The 21,647-nt window shown below is 54.5% G+C and overlaps 3 protein-coding genes and 1 pseudogene across 4 annotated transcripts in view; 2 read left to right on the top strand and 2 right to left on the bottom strand.

Moving 5' to 3' along the window:
- Window positions 1–3,257, bottom strand: part of LOC138850362 (uncharacterized) — a 43,777-nt gene extending 40,520 nt beyond the window's left edge. Inside the window, exons 1-4 of the mRNA XM_070076790.1 lie at window positions 2,927–3,257; window positions 2,423–2,766; window positions 1,916–1,984; window positions 1,555–1,589 (exon numbers count right to left, since the gene is read on the bottom strand). Coding sequence (XP_069932891.1) covers window positions 1,555–1,589; window positions 1,916–1,984; window positions 2,423–2,766; window positions 2,927–3,257 — 779 coding nt within the window. The remainder of the gene's footprint in view (window positions 1–1,554; window positions 1,590–1,915; window positions 1,985–2,422; window positions 2,767–2,926) is intronic.
- Window positions 3,258–5,803: 2,546 nt separating this feature from the next.
- On the bottom strand, window positions 5,804–12,827 carry LOC103350276 (uncharacterized). Of its 2 annotated transcripts, none has more exons than XM_070076979.1 (4): window positions 12,773–12,827; window positions 7,019–7,140; window positions 6,483–6,593; window positions 5,804–6,394 (listed from the first exon to the last, which is right to left on the bottom strand). In XM_070076979.1, exons 3-4 carry the CDS (start codon window positions 6,505–6,507, stop codon window positions 5,817–5,819), a joined length of 603 nt encoding a protein of 200 aa, XP_069933080.1. In that variant the 5' UTR covers window positions 6,508–6,593; window positions 7,019–7,140; window positions 12,773–12,827; the 3' UTR covers window positions 5,804–5,816. The 2 variants fall into 2 exon arrangements, with proteins under 2 accessions (XP_069933080.1, XP_069933079.1); XM_070076978.1 differs by lacking the exon at window positions 12,773–12,827 and adding an exon at window positions 7,302–7,741.
- Window positions 8,496–10,686, top strand: FOXD3 (forkhead box D3). Its single transcript, XM_051856414.2, has one exon. The coding sequence runs from the start codon at window positions 8,641–8,643 to the stop codon at window positions 10,075–10,077; it is 1,437 nt and encodes a 478-aa protein (XP_051712374.1). The 5' UTR covers window positions 8,496–8,640; the 3' UTR covers window positions 10,078–10,686.
- A 2,195-nt stretch (window positions 12,828–15,022) lies between the features above and the next one.
- LOC103350275 (activating signal cointegrator 1-like) overlaps window positions 15,023–21,647 on the top strand; it is a 28,702-nt pseudogene continuing 22,077 nt past the window's right edge.

The raw sequence follows: 21,647 nt of genomic DNA, 5'->3' as shown, positions 1-21,647 counted from the left end.
TGGCTCCTGGCTTCGGATCGGCGCAGTGCCAACCGTGGCGGCCATTTGGGAAGTGAACTAACAGAAGGAAGACCTTTCTCTCTGTCTCTCTCTCTCTGTCTAACTCTGCCTGTCAAAAAAAAAAAAAATATATATATATATAACTTGTGCTTGTGGATGACAGAAGAGACCAGAGAGTGTCCCCTATTTGTATTCTCTCTCTCTCTGTTAATGATATTGACATTTTCCCCAGATTTCCAAAAGTCGTATCCAGGAATTACCAAGAATTTTCTCTCCCTCGCAACTCAGATATTTAAACCTATCAGTTTTACCTCTGAAATCCTCTGCAATTTGTTCCCCCTTCTCTAGTCCCACTGCCCATAATTTGAATCACATCTTCATCACCTAGTACTGAAATACCTGAAATCACCTCCTCACTCTCTCATCTTTTAGCCTCTCCTGAATACCCTCCACACATCTCCCAAAGATCAGTTCCAAATTTTATTCTGATCTTGCCAATCATACATTCAAAATTCTTCAGTTGTTCCTTGTCAGTCTGAGGCTAGGCTTCGTAGCCCAATATCCAGGAATCTTCGAGATTTAACCCTTGTGCACTTCCTCTTGTATCAATCCAGCAACTCCCCCAAACTACACATTGCTCCTCCAGTCTTGTGTACCTCTGTGTCTTTGCTCATGCTGTGTTTTCCACTTAGAACTCCGTTCTTTTCATCCACCTGTTACTCATCATTCAAGAAAAATTTCTTTGGAAAACCTTACTACATAGCTCTTCTTTCCAGGCAGAATCAGTTATGACTACCCTGCTCTCCAGGAACATTCTATGACATGTATTTACAACTCATCACACTGTATATATAAATATATATATGTATATATGTATGTGTGTGTGTGCGCACGTGCATACACACACACACACACACACACACACACACACACACATATATATGAAGGTAGAATGACAGAGAAAGCTCTCTTATCTGCTGGTTGACTCGTAAATACTTCTAACAGTCAGAGCCAAGCCAGGCCAAAGCCAGGAAACAGGAATGCTCTCTGGGTACCACATGTGGGTGGCAGGGACACAGTCACTTGGGCCATTATCTGCTGCATCCCAGGCACACTAGCAGGAAGCTGGATTGGAAACAGAGACAGGACTGGATCCCAAGTACTCTGATATGGTATGCAAATGTCCAAGTAGAAGCTTAACTTGCAGTGCCACAATGCTTAACCCCTTACTGAAATAAGTTCCCCACCACAGTGGGACTATGTTTTACTGATATGGCCATTCAGTCAATATTTGTGCATTTGTGAAACTATCCCCTCACCCCACACCCAGGACTTGACTGGCGATACAACAATCAACAAAAACCTCTCTTAAGGGGTTAGCATCCTAAAAGTGGAGCCAACCTGTTTTACCCCCAAAATTCCAGTTCCTGGCTCTCGATGAATATAAGGTTAGAAAGACAGCTGGGTATACCAATAAGCCTTTGCAATAGTCTCTCCCTGCCATTCTCTTCCCCAGCTCATTTTCTCTTTCTTAAATTCTGTTTGAGATTTCACCTGTGTATTTGTCGGTCAGTATGTATCCAGGTAGTCTGAAAGAGATCAAGACAAAATTTCTCAGCAAAATTCCATGTTCACCCTCCCCTTTCCCTTGTCTGCCCTCCCTCCTCTATTAATCTTGTCACATTTCCCTGGCTAGCCAGAACTACTACTGTTAGGCACCCAACCTAAGTAGTTGCCTTGCCCAAATACTCGAGGTTCTAATTTACTTCCTGCTCATCTTCTCTGAACACCCCTGAAGTCAGTGTTGTCCCAAGGCCTCACACTTCATTCCCCACCAGCTGAGAAAGGGCCTCCTCTCCAGCCCTGATTCCTCTGCCATAGACCCTACCTTGTACTGAAACACTCATTCTCTTACCTGGCTCTTCCTTGAGGGACCTTGGGTTGAATTCTTTCCATGCCTAGCACCTTCCAGAGTCTGCAGCAGCTTGATAAAGTATTCATAAGGAAATAAATGAGAAAGGTGTACACACACACACACACACACACATACCCCCTCTATGAATTTGCCCTGTGTGACTTTTAGCCAACCAGCGTCTACACTTGCAGGGAGTTCTACACCAATGAGGCAGCCAGAATTACCACTTTGTACCCAAGGGAGAGGAAGTCCTCTCTTTCAAACTGTCAAAAGTTAAATTTCAAATGTGTTTCAAGATCCCTGGTCAGGTACAATGCAGTCTGGCCTATGTGAATAACGTATCACAAGGGTGTTTCTGCCGGTTACCCAGGTGGGTCCTTTCTCCCCTGAGTGAGTGCCTGGCACGGTCTGGTTGAGATTTTGCAGCCTATTCTTCGAAGTTAAGTATCCTGTTGGGGGGGGGGGGGGGAGTGAGGAGAAGGAATGCCTGCGTGCGTGGAAAATTGCCAGCTTTCTGAAGGGCAGGGCAGGGAGATCTTCCGGGTCACCTGGGTGCTCTGGGTCATGCATTAGTAGGAGCCGGACCCAGGGCTCCGGACCGCGAGCCCTGGCCCCTGGCTCTGGCTCCTCTTCCCCTCCCCCACGCGAGGCGGGATCCTCGCTGGCGAGGTGGCGGTGGCGGCCGCTTCCAGAACCGGGCCGCCCTCCCCTCTGCCGTCCTCGCCAAGCTCCGAAGATGTCAAAGATTCTTGAGCAGGGGTTTTCCAATCTGCCCCCTTGAGGAGCTGCCCCCGAGGCAAGGCGGGCGGGCCCGAGCTGCGATGTGGAGAATTCGATGTCCGCGCGACCTCCTCAGAGGAGTGGGTCGAGTTAAATATAACCGCGCGAATGGAATGGCGCTAAAAATAAGGCAACAGCTGGCGGGTCCACAGCCTGTCCCGGGAAGGGCGGGGGCCCGAGTGGTCCTGGGCAGGAAGGCGGCTCCCGGCCCAGGGGCGAGCAGGCCGCGACGTCGCAGCCCGCGCCGGAAGGCCGCCGGCGAGCGGCCCGCCTGGGGGAGGGGGCTCCCTCCCTGCGCGGGGCCCGGAGGTGGACGCGGGGTCTTGCGGTGGCCTGGCACGGGGCACGTGGCGAAGGAGTCAGAAAGCCGGGCGCGCTGACCTGCGGGCACGCCGGGGAAGTGGGCTGGACGCCCCGCCGCCAGGGGGAGCCGGACCCGAGAGGAGAAGCGGAACCTCGAGGGGGCCCGGCGCGGCCAGAGGTCCGAGCGCAGGTCGCGCTCCCCGCCTTCCCACAAGCCCCTTCCCGCGCGCGCGCCCTCCCGCGCCCGTGCCCTCGCCATCAAGCCAACAATTGAAACGTTTCCAAAACGGGCTATTTATTTGCTCCCAATAAATCGATCGACGGTGATTAAGAAATCGATGTGGCCTGGGTGGGCGAGTCGCTCGCGGAAAGGGAAAGGGACTTTCTCGCCCCGCGCCCACCGGGGAGGCCGAGGGCGGGCGGGCGCGGGTAGGAGAGAGGCGTGTCCCGCTGGGGCCACACCCGAGGAGCCGGCACCTGGGCGCTCGCGGCCCAACAGGCCGCGCTCCCTCGGGCGGCGAGGGACGCGCCCGCCGCCTGCTTTCCGCAGCCCCGGGCGCCCTTCTTCCTCGCGCGCTGTGCGGCCGCCGCGCCGAGGCTTTTGTTACTCCTCCGCCGACTGAATGGGGATTTTGTAAAGCGGGACAGATAAAAATGAGCAGCATCATATTGTTTGACAGAGTGATCCCGCATGATGAAGTGTCGGCTCCGAAGGGGGTGAAAATGGTGAATTCCTAAAAACCCAGCCCCCGGCTCCTCCGCGGGCTGCCGGTAGCCTGGAGGGACCCCGCGCGCCGCCTGGCCCGGCCGCCGCGCACCAAGCCGCGACGCAAAGACTCGCGCTCCCAGTGCCAAGTCATTTTTAAGCCCCTGGTCTTGCCCAGGACCTTTCTCCTCGCGGATGAAAAGAACAATTTTCGAGAGAAAGGCTCGTTTTGATTAAATCTGACATGCTGCTGATAACTCCATGCTAATGTGAAATAATTAACATAATAGCCATAATTAAAAGCACGCTAACAATGCCATAAATTTATCACACAATTTTACTAGCTTTCTGCCCCTAACCGCTCTCTCATCGTTAATTAAACGTGTTGCCTTTTACAGAATGGATGTTTATACATTTCCAATATAAATAAATTCGAAACCATCCCCTCTCTCTCCTTTCCTTTTGGTCTCTCGCCGTCGACAGGCACGCCTAGGCGTGTACCTTCGGTGACAGGTACTTTGAAAATAAATTCAGTTTTGAGATGCAAATTCAAACAAGAACATTCCATCAGCCGTTTATTTATTTGACCCAAAGAAAGGTGGAAAGGTGCGAGAGCGCTATGAAGGGCGGCTTTGAGAAGTTGAAAATCGCACCCGCTGGGAAATGGAAGATAATCCTGCGGGTAGAGGTCCCGGGTACCCCCTCGGCCCGTCCCACCTTCCCTTGTGGCCGCCCTCCTGACAAAGAGATTAGTAATAGTTGAACAGATCTGTGAAGACTGCCCAGGGGCAGGCGTTGGTCCTTGAGGGAGGGAGCGAATGGGGGGTATTTTCCGTAAGGCTCCACCCATATTTTGCCTCCTTTTCGAGAGCCGGGGTAGCCCCTTGGGGTGGGGGCCGCGACCCCCACTCGTTAGAACTTGACCCTGGCTACCCGGGTTGTAAGAATAGGGCGTCTGTGCGCAGGCATGGGCGACTCCGTCTGACACCGCGCCAGCGATTTCTCCCAGCCCTGAGCGCGGTGTCTGAGTTCGAAGAGGCCTGACAAGGGGTAGGTGGGCCATTCCCACCTCGGGAACTCTGTGTCCGAGGCCCTCCTCCCGTGTTGACCGCCTAAGCCAAACTGAGCTGTAATTAATTTCCCTTCTCTGTCATAAATTGTTCCTCTATCCCTTTCTTCCCCAACCTGTCCTTCTCTCCCACCCAATCCCCCCCCCCCCGCACACACTAAATCTCCCCTCCCGGGCGATGTCTCAATTTCCTTCCCATCCTACCCCCACCCCCGACCACCCAGTCCCAGTGGCTCCCCCAGCCGGGTGTTCCGTCCTCTGCCCACTCTGGGAGATCCCGAAAGGGACTTTCAATCTCATTCCCCTCTCTTCTGGGTGAAATGTATCACACACCTGAGCAGGTGAGACAGCCGCTGCCAACTTCCTCTTGACGCCTCTCCTGGAAAGTTTGCTCGCTGGGACCCAAGCAGTCACTCACTCCTAACTGTATGTGTGCGTGCGCTCATTCTCCTTCTACCTCCTGTTCCGCAACTCCTTGAGCCTCAGAAAAACGCGCATACCCCTCTCCCCCGCCCCAAATGTCTGCTGCCTCTCCCACACTGTCCCTCCTCGCCCTCCACGGAAGAGTCTTACTGACAACTTGCAGGCTTTGGGGCTGCAAACCTCAATTACGCGCAAACTGAATTCATCCACCCCAAACCCAGGCGGCCTCCAGCCCGGGCCCGTGCGCGCCCCGGCGGCCTCCCGCGGCGAGAACTTTCCTGTCTCCCGCCAGGGCCGCGCAAGGCTTCCTTCCCGTCCCGGGAGGCTGGGCTACAGCTACCGACCGCCCGGGAGAAAGAAGCCCGCGGCCGCGGAGAAACCCGTAGCCTCGGCGGAAAAGCCATAGTGAGCGGCGAGGCCGGCTCGGGCGCGGGACGTCGAGGCCGCAGCCAGTTGGTCCTGCGCGGCTCATCATTGAGCTAATCGAGTCGAAAAGTTTCTGTAAGGGCCGGCCCCGGCATCAGATGGTAACACTGATTGAACAAGAGATTAGCACAATGGATCTCTAACGGAGGGGAAGCGTCGCTTTTCACGCTACGCGCCGTAATTAATGGTATGAATCAATTAATTTGACTTTTATTGTGTCGAAGGAAAAAAGCGCAACAAATGGAACTGGCAGCTGGGAGTTGTTCAGCCCCCTTCCCCAGGGACGTTCCAAGGAGACACCCGGGAATGGACCGCTCAGGCCCCGGCTCGGCGGAGGGCAGGCGGGCTGCGGCGATGGGCGGCGTGGAGGGGGCTCCGAGCCAGCGCCGGCGGGCGGTGAAATCCGAGCTAGGTTTACTCGGAGACCACGTCGAGAAGAGCGGCGAGGGCAGCTTAGGGCCGCCGTGCTCCCAGGCGCGGACACTCGCACACGTCCACGCCACCGAGGCCTCAGTGGGGCCCGCGCCGCGCCAGGTGCCTGCCTCTCGCGCTGGGCGGTCCGGGTCGAGCCAAAGGAGCTTCCGGCTTTGTAAACGTCGGCTTCTGGTCCTCCCGACCTCCCTCTGGGTTGCGTTAGCAGTAGCCCCGGAGACCTCCGGCAGCCCAGGTCGGCGGGTAGCCAGCTTGCCACGCGGTCCCGTCGGTTTCGCAGAATGCAGTCTAGACGGCGTTGCCAACTCTTTAGGATCCTGCGGACCACAGCGCGGTGCAACTGCGGAAAACAGCTCAGAGATTCATTTTAGGGTCAGGTAGACCCCCGAGAGCATGGCGGGGGGGTCTCAGGGTGGAGCCAATCTCACCCGCCCCATCCCCAAGCGGAGACATCCTGCGAAGTCGGGATCCAGTGGGCTGGTTTTATATCCGGGGGAACGGTGTCAGGGAGATGGAAATTAATTTGTGTGTCGCAATGCCTGTAAGGGAGCAAGTTTATATATTTTTAGTTTTTAATTTATTTAGTGTGCCAGGCAAAGGACAGGGGTCACGGGTGGACTGAGAGAGGCAGAAGGTGCACTGTCCACCCGGATTTAAATCACTTTCCCGGGGACTTGTGTAAATATTTCACCGATTCCTGACTCTCAAACCCCCTCCTCTCGCGCTCCTTCCTCTGATGAGGCCGGCCCTCCCTTCCCCAGGCGGTCCGCAGCCAGGATGGGCTTGGGTTCCAGGAGCCCGCCACTCGTGGAAAGGCGGCCTAAATGCCGGCCACCGAGGCAGGCGCACCGCAAACTCAAGGGTCCCAAGCTCCGATCCCCCTCGGCGGTGTGGGGTCCACACGCCCTAGCCACGCCGCTCGCCGCCCCCCGGTTCCCGGTGAAGTCCCCACAGTCTTGCCTACCATCGCTGACTTTCCTAAGCAGGAAACTCCGAGTGCACCGGCCACCTCCTCGCCTCCACCACCCGCGCTGCCGCTGGTTTCCCGTACAAGTTCGATCTCGGACACAGCGGCTACGGCTACGCCTTCGGAGAGAAAATCCACGTTAGCGACCGGCCACAGAGGGCCCAGCTTGCCTGCAGGCTCCACGCCACCCCCGCTCCCCAGGCAGTCCTTCGGCGGTCCCCACGGGGCGCGGCGTCGAACCTGGAGGCCCCAGGCCTCCTCCCCGCGCCCGTCGACTTACCCAGGCAGTGGCCACTACCGGCTCCTTCCCCAGCGCCTCATTTCCGACTTTTTCATATGCTAAACCGCTAAGCAACTCCAAGCAGCCAGTTTCGGCTTCTTTAGAGGGTCCCTGTTTTTTGTTTTGTTTTGTTTTTAACGTCGTTTTTATTTCTCTCGGCAACTAATCTAATAGATTAATCAATAGCTATTTTCTGTCCTTCGGAGACGCTAGCGAATGCTGTTTTGCAGCCGCGCGGTGGGGAAAAACACGCTGGCATCAGTCAGGGAAAACGAAATCAGGCCCCGAGTGGTTAGACCTTGGTGGGAAGCAAGGGAGACGCCGCAGCAGGTGTCGTGCCCGCCACGGGCACTGAGGCTGCAGGGAGGTCTGCGGGCTGATTAGCAAGAGGAAGCCGGGTGCGCCGCCCTTACTCTTTACAGCTAAAAACAAACAAAAGCAGAAAAGCGACCAAGTTTTTGCTTTTCAAAAAATGGGATGGAGATCTCATTCTACGTCGCCCAGTCCCTGTCCAAGGAGTGTGGGCGGAGGGGGGGGCGAGGGGGCGGGGAAGGCTGGGCCGCGGGAGCCCGGCGCTCCGGCAGCCGCTCCCAGGCCCACGCCCTCGCTGGCTCACACCCACCCACACCCGCCCCCTCCCCGGGCCCCAGCGCCCGCTCTGGCCTGGGCCGGGGTCTCGGGGCCGGCCGGCGCGCCCTCGGGGCCCGCGGGTGCCGGCGCGCGGTGCGGTGCAGAGTTGCGCGTCTTGTCCCTTTGTTGACAATTCCCTGAACCAACTTGAGTTTGGCCGGCTCCGCGGCGGCCCTGACGTCACGCGCGGTCACGTGGCCCCGCCTCCCGCTGGATCTTTAAGTAGAAAGTAATCTATCAGGCCAGTCCTTAAAACGGGACTTTCGACTACCGGGGCTTCGGCGGCCCTGACAAGACCCCCCAACCCCCCACCCCCGCCCCGCAGTTGCCCCTGCCCCGCGCCCTCCCGAGCTGCCCGGCGCCCGGTGTCCCGCGCCCGCCTGGACCGCTCCTGCGCGCCTGGGGCCGGAGGCCGAGGACCAGCGGGTGAAGTGAGGGGGCGCGGCGTGGAGAAGCGGCCGGGGACTGCTGGAGTTGGCGGAGGGCGGCCGCGGGGGGCGGACGGCGGCGCCCGCGCCGCGCGATGCCTGGCCGCCGAGTGTGAGCGAGCCGGGCCGGCCCCGAGCCGCCTGACCCCCCTCTTCTCTCCCTGCCCCCATCTTTTCGGGGGGCGTCCAGAGCCCCTTCCCCGGAACTCCGCGGCAGCCCCTGACGACTCTCTCTGCGCCCGCCGCTCCCTCTCCGCCGCCGCCACCCACCCCGAGGAGGGATGACCCTCTCCGGCGGCGGCAGCGCCAGCGACATGTCCGGCCAGACGGTGCTGACGGCCGAGGACGTGGACATCGATGTGGTGGGCGAGGGCGACGACGGGCTGGAGGAGAAGGACAGTGACGCGGGCTGCGACAGCCCCGCGGGGCCGCCGGAGCTGCGCCTGGACGAGGCGGACGAGGGGCCGCCGGCGGCCCCCCACCACGGGCAGCCCCAGCAGCCGCTGGTGTTGCCCAAGGAGGCGACCGGGGCCGGGGCCGGGGCCGAGGTGGGCGCGCCCGAGGCGGACGGCTGCAAGGGCGGCGCTGGCGGCGAGGAGGGCAGCGGCGCGGGCGGCGGCGGCGGGCCCGGCGCAGGTGGCGGCGCCGCGGCGGGCGGCCTGGCCCCGAGCAAGCCCAAGAACAGCCTGGTGAAGCCGCCCTACTCGTACATCGCGCTCATCACCATGGCCATCCTGCAGAGCCCGCAGAAGAAGCTGACCCTGAGCGGCATCTGCGAATTCATCAGCAACCGCTTCCCCTACTACCGGGAGAAGTTCCCCGCCTGGCAGAACAGCATCCGCCACAACCTCTCGCTCAACGACTGCTTCGTCAAGATCCCCCGCGAGCCGGGCAACCCCGGCAAGGGCAACTACTGGACCCTGGACCCGCAGTCCGAGGACATGTTCGACAACGGCAGCTTCCTGCGGCGCCGGAAACGCTTCAAGCGCCACCAGCAGGAGCACCTGCGCGAGCAGACGGCGCTCATGATGCAGAGCTTCGGCGCCTACAGCCTGGCGGCGGCGGCGGGCGCCGCGGGACCCTACGGCCGCCCCTACGGCCTGCACCCCGCGGCCGCGGCCGGCGCCTACTCGCACCCGGCGGCCGCAGCGGCCGCGGCAGCCGCCGCCGCGCTCCAGTACCCGTACGCGCTGCCGCCGGTGGCGCCGGTGCTGCCGCCCGCCGTGCCGCTGCTGCCCTCGGGCGAGCTGGGCCGCAAGGCGGCCGCCTTCGGCTCGCAGCTCGGCCCGGGCCTGCAGCTGCAGCTCAACAGCCTGGGTGCTGCCGCGGCCGCCGCGGGCACGGCGGGCGCCGCGGGCACCACGGCGTCGCTCATCAAGTCCGAGCCCAGCGCGCGGCCGTCGTTCAGCATCGAGAACATCATCGGCGGGGGCTCGGCGGCGCCCGGGGGCTCGGCGGCGGGCGCGGCGGGCGCCGGCGGCACTGGGGCCACCGGGGGCGGCGGGGGCGGCGGCACCGCGCAGTCCTTCCTGCGGCCGCCCGGGACTGTGCAGTCGGCGGCGCTCATGGCCACGCACCAGCCGCTGTCGCTAAGCCGGACGACCGCCACCATCGCGCCCATCCTGAGCGTGCCACTCTCGGGACAGTTCCTGCAGCCCGCAGCCTCGGCGGCCGCCGCCGCCGCCGCCGCCGCTCAAGCCAAGTGGCCTGCGCAATAGGGGCGCGCGGGTGGCTGGGACGCAGGGCCCGGCGGCGGCCCCGGGTGCTGGCTGTCCTCGCGGGGCTGCGTGCCCCGCCCCGGCCCCCCTGCCCAATCCCGGACTCTTCCAACCCCCCAGGTCCCCCTCTTGGCCTCCAGCGGCCTCCGCCCTCTCGCTCACACCTAAACCGGCCGAGCAAACTCACCGCGCGCCCGCCGGGAATAGCTTTCCGTACAGGTAAACCCGAAAACCGAATTTTCCAGACATACACCCCGACGGCGCCTGGTCTCAGTACCGTGGGGATGGGAGGGAAATTCTTTGTACATATTTGTATAAAAATTACTGACTTTCCTTTTGGGGTTTTTATTTTTTTAAGAAAAAAAATTCAGTAGATTTAGAGCTCTGAACTTTCATTTTTTTTGAAGGTTCACTCTCCGCAGTTTTATCCGAGAAAAAGAATGTATAGAGACGTTGGGAGATTTTAAATATAAAAAAAATTTTCAAAAAGGCGAAAAATGTCATTCTATTATAAAAGTCTGTTTATATATGAATGAATATATATGGTATTCTAAATGTTATTCCATCGTGTTGTAAACAACTTTGTAAATAAATTTTTAAAATGCTTAATCTAGAGTTTTGTTTAGGTGTCTGAAGTAAATGCCAAGAGTTAAAAATGGTATTTGCATTTTATCTTCCCCAGAAAACCGAAGAGTTTAAAGTGATGACCTTTTCAAACTTTGCCAATTCACAATTTGAATGTGAAAACATTTTAGTTGGAGAAAGGGAAGGGTTTGTCTAATTTAAATTGCGCTAATGTTTTTGTTTTTCACACAAAAGTCAGGATATGGGTGATGAGCTGGTTCTTGTCAACTTATCAAATCTAAATGACCACACACAGGTGTGGATAAAGTAAACTGTCATTTTAAAAAATGTAATTCTAAACAATAGCGAGTCTTTTAACAGCTTTTTTTTGGGGGGGGGGGGGAATCAGACGAGTATTTTCCACAATGGAAGCTCCTCACGTACCAGAGTTCTGGGTCATTTTAATTAGCCCCCGAAAGCATATTCCAAACATCCCTCACTTGAGCGATTATATCTTAAGATTTTTGAAATAATTTCTTTTCATCTTTTAAATGAAAATGGTAAATGAACCCAGCTGATTTTTTTTGAATTTGTGTGACAGCATTTTACATTTTGCAGTGGGATTTTTATCTATTATCTATATTAATATGACAGATTGTCCGTAACTTTTATTCTTTCATAATATTTTAAGATAGGATACCTCTTTCCTGTGCAACGATCCAGCCACAGGATGACTGGGTTTCTCTAGGATTCCTATGGATGCCTCCTGTCCCTCCAGCCCGAAGCCTTACTGGAGGCCGAGAATGGTGGCCTTAATACCCTTTTAAAAACAGGTGCACTTCACCTTCCCCGCCGTTTTTTACTTTACCTTAGTTTAGGTTAGTGTGCAATGTGAGCTTGTGGGGCATGAACAAGGCATGTCCTCGTGGAGTGTTCGAATGTGCATTTCAGCTGTTTGAACCTTTTTTTTTTTTTTTAATATTAAGGCAGAAAGCTAACACCCTGACGCGGGAGGCCGGCTCGCCGCCAGCATCTCCTCTAACAGCATGCGTCCTAGTTATTTGGTAGTCAGTTTAGCTGCTGGGATTGCTTACGCGAAATGGTCGCTGAGGACCCGAGCCGGCGCGTCCCGCTCGGAAGGCGCGGTGGGCGCCCTGGCCACCGCGGAGGTGGAGGTGCGGCCGAGCCGCCGCGCCGAGCCCGCTCCTCTTAGCCTCCGCCGGCCGCCCAATACCGAACCTGTTTTCCTAGTAAACGGTAAACATTATTGTGCCCTGAGTAAACATTCCGTCGGGATCAGGGTCCTAAAATAAAACAAGCTGCCGGGGGGTGCGGCGGCTGGAACCCGAGTCGCAGCCGCCTTCCGGGGAGCGGCCCGCACCTTCGCCTCCCGGGGGAGCACGCGCCGCACCGGCTCCGGGCCGGTCCCTCAGGATCTCCTTTGCGAGGAAAACGCAACGGATCTAAATTTGTTTGTGTGTTGCAGCTATAAAAGTAGCAAGTTGTTTCACAGTTGTGTCTGGCTAATCGGTTTTTACACAAACAGCAAATGGTACATGATTTGTGCAAACACACAGAGCTTATTTCTAAATTTAGCGGACACCCCTGGGAAAAGGGAAAGGCAGGGCTTCTTGAATTCACTTTTAGCCTCAAGAAGCTGCTGATCCAAGGCTTCTCGATGACATCGGATAACAGGGGCCTCATTCCATCCCTGATCCTTTGTTACTTATAAAATTACTCGCTCATATTTCCGCGCATAGCAGCGATGCCGGCCGAGCCTGAGCCCGCAGCGTGACTCTCTGCCGCAAGCCGCCCTTTGAGGCCAGTGGGGCTTTTTCTAGGGCTGCCTTGGGCGGCGGGGGTGGAGGAGCAGGGGTCCGCCGGCCGCTTCTCCCCTAACCGCAGGGCCGCAGCCGCGAGAAGGGCCCCCTTTCCTTTGTATCTGCAACGCTGGGAAGCCCTGAGAGCCCCCAACCGGCCAGCGGTTCTTCCCAGTCCTGGCAGATGCCAGGAAGGTAGGCCTGGCCGTCATCCCCTGCAAAGCTCTTTGGGGTTGATGCTTTCGAAACTGCGAGGATTTGGAGCAGAAGGGGAAATGCAGATGTCGTAGACAGCGAGCGCAGGCTCTTACCGGTGGGGCGCGCGGGCGCTCGGAACCCCCGGTTGGAAGCGATCGAACGCCCGCACCTGCGACAAAAGGCGCCGGAATTCGCCCTCCCGCCGAGATTGAAGCCTACGCCACGGATACCCGCGTTCTATTCCACTTGAAAGGAATAAAGGAAAGAGGGGGAGCGGATTTATTTGCCATCAAAGGAGGAAGCGTGTGGATACCTGGGGAGGGGGGTAGGGAGGGATTTGAGCTTTCGGGTGTGCAGGAATTCAAACACGTTTCCATATCCTCCGGCACCGATTTCTAGAACATTAACCCGTTCCCCAGGCCTGTAGACCCAGCAGCGTCCTCAGGACGGAGTTCCTGAGTGGGGCCCCCGCATCCAGCCCCCCGCGGGGAAGGGAGGGTGGATCTGGGGGTGCTGGAAATGAGGACCAGGATAGAGCAAAAAGCGCGCACCGGCCGTGCGGGGCTCGCGCTGCCGTGGCGGATGTGGCCTGTAGGGGGCGATGGGCAGGTGGAAAACTTCTCGGTCGGTCTCGGAGGGGTCAGGCCCCGCCCTCGGAGGCCTCTCCTTCGCTCCCGGGCCCCGAGTCCCCCGCCACCTCCCCGGAGCCTCGGGCCCTGAGACGCCCAGGTTGCGCCTTCGAGAAGCTGCTGCTTCCCTCGGCCTCTCCCCTGGGAGGGACACGACATCCCCCCCCCCCCCAAGGGAGTTTGTCCTCAAGACTGGGAAGCAATAAAGTTTAGTGAGGAGGAAACATTGACTTGGAAGCAATTAGCAGTTCTATTTGAGGGTATTTATCTTAACACGGGGTAGGCAGAGCCTCGGCAGGAGAGGCAGCTCCAGGGGCACGTGCCCATGCCCGACTGCAGCTGCGTCCGCGACCGTGGCGTGAGCGTGCGGCCGGAGACCCGAGAGCGCCCAGGCCCCGCCTTGGGGTGCAGGTGGCGGTCTGTGTCGCCGAGGAGAGACTAGCAGCAGTGGGATGAGGCAGGCCTTGCAGAAGGCGTCCGGGTCCGGGACGAGGCGGTTCCTGTGGCTTCCGAGGAGCCGCAGGGTGTCTCCGAATCTCTCCATTTTCTTGACTCCACCACCGAGTGAGCCTGCCTGCCGCTTGGGCTTGCAGAATTAGGTGAGTTAGTGTCAGTGACAACTGTTGTATAAACTGTAAAGAACATGTAGAGTGCCTGGGGTTTTGGTTTTTTGTTTTATTGACTTTAATGGCCTCTGGACCGAGAAAATAACTCTGTTCTAAGCACGGGTAGTGTTGAACTTGAATTTGAACACCTCGATTTTAGGTGCACAAAATGGATTTTTCTAAGAGTAGTCCCAGAACCCAGCCCAGATCCTCCCTCCCACCCTCCGCTACCTGGAAGGATGGAGCAAAACAGAGTTTGGTCTGCAGGCGGCTTTTAAAAGGTGGAGCCTCCTCCCGGCTTGGAGTCCCTCGACCACGCCCTGGGCCGGAGCAGGAGCCCGAGGTGCCCACCCTCCCCGGGGCCTGCACGCCCAGCTGGAGAGGCCGCGCGTGTCGCTCTCCGGCTGAGCGGTCGGCTTTGCTGTTCGCCCCGGGCTTCCACTGTGCTAGGCAAGTGGGGAAACCCGAGCCCGCCGCTGACAGACGCCCATTAGCGCAGGACGCGGCCTCGGAGGCGAATGAAAGGTAACCAGATCCCGGGCCCGAGGAGAAGACCACCCTCCCTTCGCCGCCCTCCGACAGTTGGCGGAGCTGCGTCCAGAGCCAACTTCTCCCTGCCCCTCCACCCTCTTGCCCTCTTAGGAATGCACAGGCCATTCTCCGCTCCCCGGATCTCGACCAGCACCGCAGGGCGGGCGCACAACATACGTTAGACAAGGAGGGTTGCAGAACCAGCCAAGGGCGTCCCGAGAAAGCCTGGTCATCCCCGCTTTCTGTCCGAGGGGGTGGTTTACATCAAGGTGTTTGCAAAAGGAAGCAAATGGGTCCCCTCCCCACTCCTGCTATGAGACCTGTCCCGAAGCAGCCATTCTCTCCAGGACAATTTTGGGCTGATGCACACGGCTCCAGCCCCGTCCGTGGCCAGGCGGGTGTGTGTGTGTGTGTGTGTGTGTGTGTGTGGCATCCGAAGTCCCTCGCGCAAGGCCCCCGATGCACCTTCTGGAAAACCGGGCTAGAAGGTTGGCACCAGCAGCGGCTCCCGGGATCTCCCCCTGCCTCTCTTCACAGAGGCCCAGAGGTCCCGTGACTTACCCAGGGTCACTCAGCAGCCCAAGGGTCAGCTACGGAAATGCTCAGAGGAGAGGAGTGCCCTTTGCTTGGCTGCAAGGCGCCACTGGAGGAAAGCAAAGCAGCGAACACTGGGGGTAAAGACGGCTGGGGTACGCGGAGAGGAGAAAGTCGCCATCAGCGCGGGGCCGAGCCGGACCACGTTCCGGGCAGGGGCGAACCGGGGCGCTGGGGCCTCTCGCGCGCGGCCCAGGGCACCCGCCGCGCTCCAGCTGGGAGCGAAGAAAGCGGGCAGGGACTGCAGGCCCTGAAGCTCGCCTACAGCCGACGGTGGGCGGCCCAGCCACGGCGCTGTGGTGTCGCGATCACCCCCGCGCCAGCCTCGAGGTCCGGCCTGCGGGACTCCAGCTCCCCCTGCCTTGGAGGGAGGGAAGGAAGAAGAGACTTCGAATTCATTCGGGAGGAACTCCAGCCGTTAAAGAGGCGTCGCGGCAGAGGTGGGCGTGCAGCCGTACGAAGGGTGGGGACTCGGCCCGTTCCCCGCGGGCGCACGGGAGATGGTGACGGGAAGCAAATCCCCGCTGAGTGACGCCCCAAGCTGGGAGCTCTCAGGCGCTCCGGGCAGGTTTTTCCACGCTCTAATTAGGCCACAGCCCTGGAGTGAGGGCTGTCGGTGACGCGGCCAGGACTCGAGTGTCCCCCAACACTGGCCCGCGCGCCTGGCCGCCGACGCGCCGCAAGGGGTGTCAAATTCTGGATGTCGCGGATGCCCCTGTGGGTGCGGCGGCACAGCTGCGGTGCACGTCCTACAAGAGCCTTCCAAACTCCACCTCCTGCTCTCCACTCAGTAGATGGTGAGCAAGACTGCATGTCTCCCCAGACTTCACACAGTTCGCTGTTGACCCCTTTCCTGCAAGGGCCTGACTTCTCAGGGAACTCCATCAGCATTAGAGCAATCCTCGCCCCAAATTTTCTCTTTGCTCTCAAGTTCCACCTGGAAGGCAGCGCCTTCTTGGAGCCCACTGTGGCAACTAACGAGCCATTGTTAGGATCTGTGATTTCCTGGTGAATCCCTTACTGCCTAACCTCGCTGAACCAAAGGGGGCCGACCCAACTTAGTTGCCTAGGCAAGCTTGGAGGCTGTGAATTGGTAAATCAGGTGTTTCTCAAGAGTGTGGGGGACTTTCTACCCCTTCCTTCTCTTCAGTTCCCATCTATATAACAAATGCTTCTATAAACACCCTGTTAATTTTTTAAATGAATGAATTTAAAAAGCATTTATTAGAGATCTGAAAAGTATGAGACATGTCAACCGTTCATAATGTAATTGGATTTTCTGGCCTGTTTTCTCCACCATCATGAGATTAGTTGAAAACTCCCAGCTGGAAATACCAGCAGCCAGTTCCACTGCCCACGGAAAGGGGAAAGCCCTGTAGAGCGCTTCCCCTTCCAGCCAGCCTCTGCCTGTGTTCTTTCCAGGGGGACGAGGGAACACTCATTCCCAACAAAGGCATCCACTTCACTCAAGAGAATCTTTATTTGTTCAGATGTCTTTCTTTGACAGAACTCTTTCATTTCCTTAAAAAAGGAGAATGAATTTGAGTCAATTGGCCATATTTTCATGTAGCAAATTTTCTTTTTTTTTCATCTAGACACTCTCCAGCTTCTACATTAAAGCAGCTGCTTGTTTTTGAGCAAAAGCTAAAGCTTCAGGGTTCTGTGTTCAGGACACTTGTTCCAGATGAAAAGCAGCTTTAAAAGTTAAGCAAATCATTTGATTTATCTTTCATTGCTGCATCTCTTGGCATAAAAGTTAGCTCTTACCTACTAATCATCTAAACCATTCCCCAGATAAGCCATTCCCCATATAAAAGTAGGAGTTTAGGTATCTTCTCCAAAAGATGCACTCTTTAAGATCGAAAAGTGGAAACAAAGAAAATTCCAGATGTTTTGTCCATTGTCTGCTGCTTGGTATCAAGAGAATATGCTTTTCTGTGTTTGCCAGTTAATGTAGCTTTACAAATTTGCATCCCAGTTGGTGTGATTGAGTCTTTATATAGCCACTTTAGCTTCTTTCTTTGCATTGCTACAGACTATGCCAATAAAGCGTATCTCAAGCTCTGTCATCGTGCAAATGTACATGTTGGTTACAGGAGCCAGGTAGTATTCAGATCAGCAGAAATTAATCAGCACCGCGGTGGAACACCCGCTTTATTGATGGTCCTTCACCAGCACCACCTTTCCACATACATCAGGAATTATGACTGTATGATAAAGTCACTCCTGTTGCTACAGGGAATTGAGTATAAGAGTTAATAGATAGGATTAGAAGACAAGACTAATTCCTAGTCCTAGTCCTGACATTGAACTTGCAAGTGTCTCATAGATTCTATATTTGCCCAGAGTAAAGACCACTATTGCAAAATTTCGGTGAGGGAAAGAGAGGAATTATGGTATAATAACTATCATTTCAAAATATTAACTTTCTGAGTAACTGTTAAAAATTTAAAGATTTTTTAAACCTTGATTTTACTTTTGATTTAAGGTATGTGTCATTGCAGGATATCTGTCATCCAGACTCGCAGCAGGTTAAGGACTCCTTTCTTCTGGTATTGATACTGGATCTTATAGTTGGGAATGGAACGGAAATCATCCCTTCTAGCACCAGGAGGCCCCAGGAATAACTTAGAGAAGCATCATGAGAGATTGTGAGTGAATCCACCTTCCATTTGGGGAGCAATTATTCTGGTGTGGTATACTTAATATATATCCTTACTGGATTACCTTGTTTTTGGTTAAAGTATTTTTACATTCAATGAGATGGGCAATGAGGAAGCATTTTATTAATTGCAGGAGCTACACACTGTGTGAGAGATAGCTATACTACATTTCCCAAACTGATCCCTTTCTGTATTAGTCACTTTTCCTTACCATAACAAAATACCCAGGGTAAGCTAACTTTGTAAAGAAAATAAGCTTGGGGCCAGCATTGTGGAACAGGAGGTTAAGCCATGGCTTGCTACAGTGGCACCCCATATCCAAGCACAAGTACTGGCTGCTCTACTTTTTTTTAGATATATTTATTTATTATTTGAAAGGCAAAGTTACAGAGAAGCAAAGGCAGAGAGAGAGACACACACAGAGAGAGAGAGAGAGAGGTCCTCCATCTGCTGGTTCACTCCCCAAATGGCTGCAATGGCCAGAGCTGGGCCGATCTGAAGCCAGGAGCCACGAGCTTCTTCCCAGTCTCTCTCTCTCCCCCTTTTAGGTAAATAAATAAATCTTTTTTTAAAAGGGCATAAGTTAGCCGGCGCCATGGCTCACTAGGCTGATCCTCCGCCTAGCGGCGCCGGCACATCGGGTTCTAGTCCCGGTCGGGGCGCCGGATTCTGTCCCAGTTGCCCCTCTTCCAGGCCAGCTCTCTGCTGTGGCCAGGGAGTGCAGTGGAGGATGGCCCAGGTGCTTGGGCCCTGCACCCCATGGGAGACCAGGAAAAGCACCTGGCTCCTGGCTCCTGCCATCGGATCAGCGCCGTGCGCTGGCCGCAGCGCGCCGGCCGCGGCGGCCATTGGAGGGTGAACCAACGGCAAAGGAAGACCTTTCTCTCTGTCTCTCTCTCTCACTGTCCACTCTGCCTGTCAAAAAATAATAAAAAATAAAAAAAATAAAAGGGCATAAGTTTATTTTGGCTTCAGTTCTGGGGGTACATGGTCTCAGCTGGTGATGGCTGTCTTCCTGGCGGCCTGCAGGTGGCACAGGGCATCACATGGCAAGAGACAAGGTGTGTCTGGTCTCTCTCCCTCTTACAAAGCCAGCGGGATTCAGTCATGGGGGATCTGCCTGAATGACTTTATCTAATCCTAATCACATTCCAAGGACCTCATCTCTAAACACCAGAGTCAAATTAAGTTTCCACCCTCTCAGTACCATTAACATACAACTTTGGGAATCATACTCCTGCATGAGTTGGGGAGAGAGGAGACAGAATCACTTTTCTCTACTAGGGAGGGTTTATTATTTGACACAGAAGGATAGTCTAGAAAAAGCAGAGACTTTATATTTGGTGGTCTTAGGGTCAAACTCGGGCTCTGCCATTTCTTTGCTTCATGATCTTGATCAAAGTTACTTAGCCTTTCTGAATGTGTTTTCTCGTCTGTAAAATGGAGCTCATAATCTGAAGATATATCAGGATGCATTCGAGGTGCTCACAAGTGGTGGGTATTATTACTATCCAGTTTTGCTGATTTTATAGTGGTCATATTTTCATGAGACAACCTTTGCTTTTGTCTCTGATACCATAAACCAAGTAGTGTCACATTTCATATTTAAAAATGAAGTTGCGGAGACCACTGTCCCTTCCATCTGTTTGAGCTAGGTATCATTTTTGTGTTCTTACAACTTAACAAATGTGAAACAATTTACTCTGTAGGGCTGCTTGGTAAATCACTTTTTCACTTTGAGGGGATTTTTCAGTCTTGTGGATGAGAGATCTTGACAATAGTCATTAAAGCTATGATAGCACTTTCACGAGAACAAGGACATGTGCCTTATGTCTCTTTGCTGAGCTCTGGTCTGGCTGGACCAGCGTTAGCATTCTCCTAGACATACACTAAGATTTCAAGTCACTCACTGCCTACACTGGATCTAACTCAGCCAATACCTAATTCTGAGTTCGTTAAGGCCCACCTCAGTTATACCATCTGGTTAATGGGAGCATTTCAAAAGTAAGAATGGCCTAGAAGGTAAGATGTCTATATCCCACACTGGAATGCCCTGTGTTTAGCACTTAACTCCTACTGCTGATTCCAGTTTCTTGTTAATGAAGACCCTGGGAGGAAGTAGTGATAGTTCACTTAGCTGGGCTTCTGCCACCATGGGAGACGACCTGGATTGCCTACCTGGCTCCTGGCTTTGGGGATGGGGGTGTCCCAAGCAATGATTTAACTGCTATGCCAAACCCTACCCCAGAGGCACCTCAGTTTTAAATTGTATATGTGAATGTACTCTCTAGAGGCATCCAAATTATTCCTTTGTGTCTGTAGCTAATTGTTCTTTGCGTAGTTAGTTGTTCCTTGTGTGTGTAGCTAGTTGCTTTTTTTAAAAAATTTGTTTGTTTTTATTATAGAGCTGAACTAAATAGGGCTAGGTGAGGAGATGCTTGTCCCCATATTCATGTGGGGAGTTTTCATTAGAGGAGCACCTGGGCTTCTCATGCCCCCTCCACTGAGGAGGAAGAGTTACTTTGGTGAATTAGGAAGAAGTAAGTGGGCACATGTGGGTTAGCCACGTCTGTGCATTTTGGACCTGCCTGCTGGCACAGAGGATCCCGTTGTCAGTCATTGCCATGCTGTGAGCTTAGCAAAACATGCTCTAGACTCGTGGGTGAGGCCTGCACCTGTTTAGTGTTGCCTGTGACTGGGGAGGTAAATCTGACTGGTTTAACAACTTCTAACAAGTCCACTTGGTTGAACATCTTTCAAATTAGCTTTGATGAGAAATAAAGTTAACATTTAAAAAAATTTCTGACTCCTGTGTCTACTTCTCAGTTGCTTCCAAATTTATATCAGAAGGAGAAAGGTTATGAATTAATTACTCAGAAGTCTAACAAGAAGGCACTGATGCAGAATTGGTATCATCTGATTTCAAATCCTGGCTCAACCGCGGTCTGTTTTTTAATTTAATTTTAATTTAATTATTTTAATTTGGGGGGGGTAAAGGTTTGTTTATTTATTTGTTTATTTATTTATTTGAAAGCAAAGAGAGAGGGAGAGACAGAGAAAGAGAGTGATCTTCCATCTACTGGTTCACTCCCCAGATGGCTACAAATGGCTGGAGCTGTGCCAGGCTGAAGCCAGGTGCCTGGAACTCCATCTGGGCTTCCCATGTGGGTGGCAGGGATTAAAAAGTTGAGCCATCTTCTGCTGCTTTCGCAGGCATTTTAGCAGAGTGCTGGATGGGATGTGGAGCATCTGGGTCTGAAACTGACAATCATATAGGATGCTGGTATCACAGGTGACGGCTTAACGCTCCTTGTCACAACTCTGGCCCCTCTCTCTCTCTTTTTTTTTTCTCCCCAAAGATTTATTTTATTTATTTGAAAGGCAGAGGTACAGTGTTGTACCTGAGCGAGTGTAAACAAAGGAGCATCACACACTGATAAAATTTGATGGTCCTTTATTGCTGGCAGTGGAGAGTGGGCTCATGCCCTAAAGAACTCTCAACCCTAAAGCCCAAAGCAACAGGGTTTATAAAGTCAAAAACCACAAAATCGGGAGGGGAATTCATGGTTGCTAGGAACAGGGGGGAATACATGGTTACCGGGGTCAAGCTGACCTAAAACCTATGCGAAACTAGTATCGATTATAATCTTGACAATACCAGTTACAATCTTAACAATTCCAATTATAATCTTGACATTAATCCAGGTATTGGTTTTAATCATATATAGGACATAGACAAATTACATTTTTATCATTAACCCAGGTGTAGCCTATCCACTTCCAAGCTTGAGCGATCATGCTAGGGGGTTTCTATGCTCTGCCAAGTGTGATGTAGTGAACTGCTATTGTCCAACTGTTTTAGATCATAGTTTCAGACCAGAGTCTCACAATGTCGGAGGGGGAATAGAGAGGTCTTCCATCCGCTGGTTCACTCCCCAAATGGCTGCAATGGCCTGAGATGGGCCG

The sequence above is a fragment of the Oryctolagus cuniculus genome, chromosome 7 (genome assembly GCF_964237555.1).
Source record: "Oryctolagus cuniculus chromosome 7, mOryCun1.1, whole genome shotgun sequence".
Taxonomy (NCBI): domain Eukaryota; kingdom Metazoa; phylum Chordata; class Mammalia; order Lagomorpha; family Leporidae; genus Oryctolagus; species Oryctolagus cuniculus.
The sequence above is the reverse complement of the archived record's forward strand: the minus strand, read 5'-3'. Positions and strand labels throughout refer to the sequence as shown.

Bases quoted from the DNA above. Each gene is read 5' to 3' on its own strand.
- LOC103350276 (XM_070076979.1), bottom strand. From the start codon at position 6,507: ATGTCTCCGCTTGGGGATGGGGCGG. The intron at 6,395-6,482 runs GTGAGATTGGCT...TGTTTTCCGCAG, and splicing joins TCCGCTTGGGGATGGGGCGG to TTGCACCGCGCTGTGGTCCG.
- FOXD3 (XM_051856414.2), top strand. From the start codon at position 8,641: ATGACCCTCTCCGGCGGCGGCAGCGCCAGCGACATGTCCGGCCAGACG.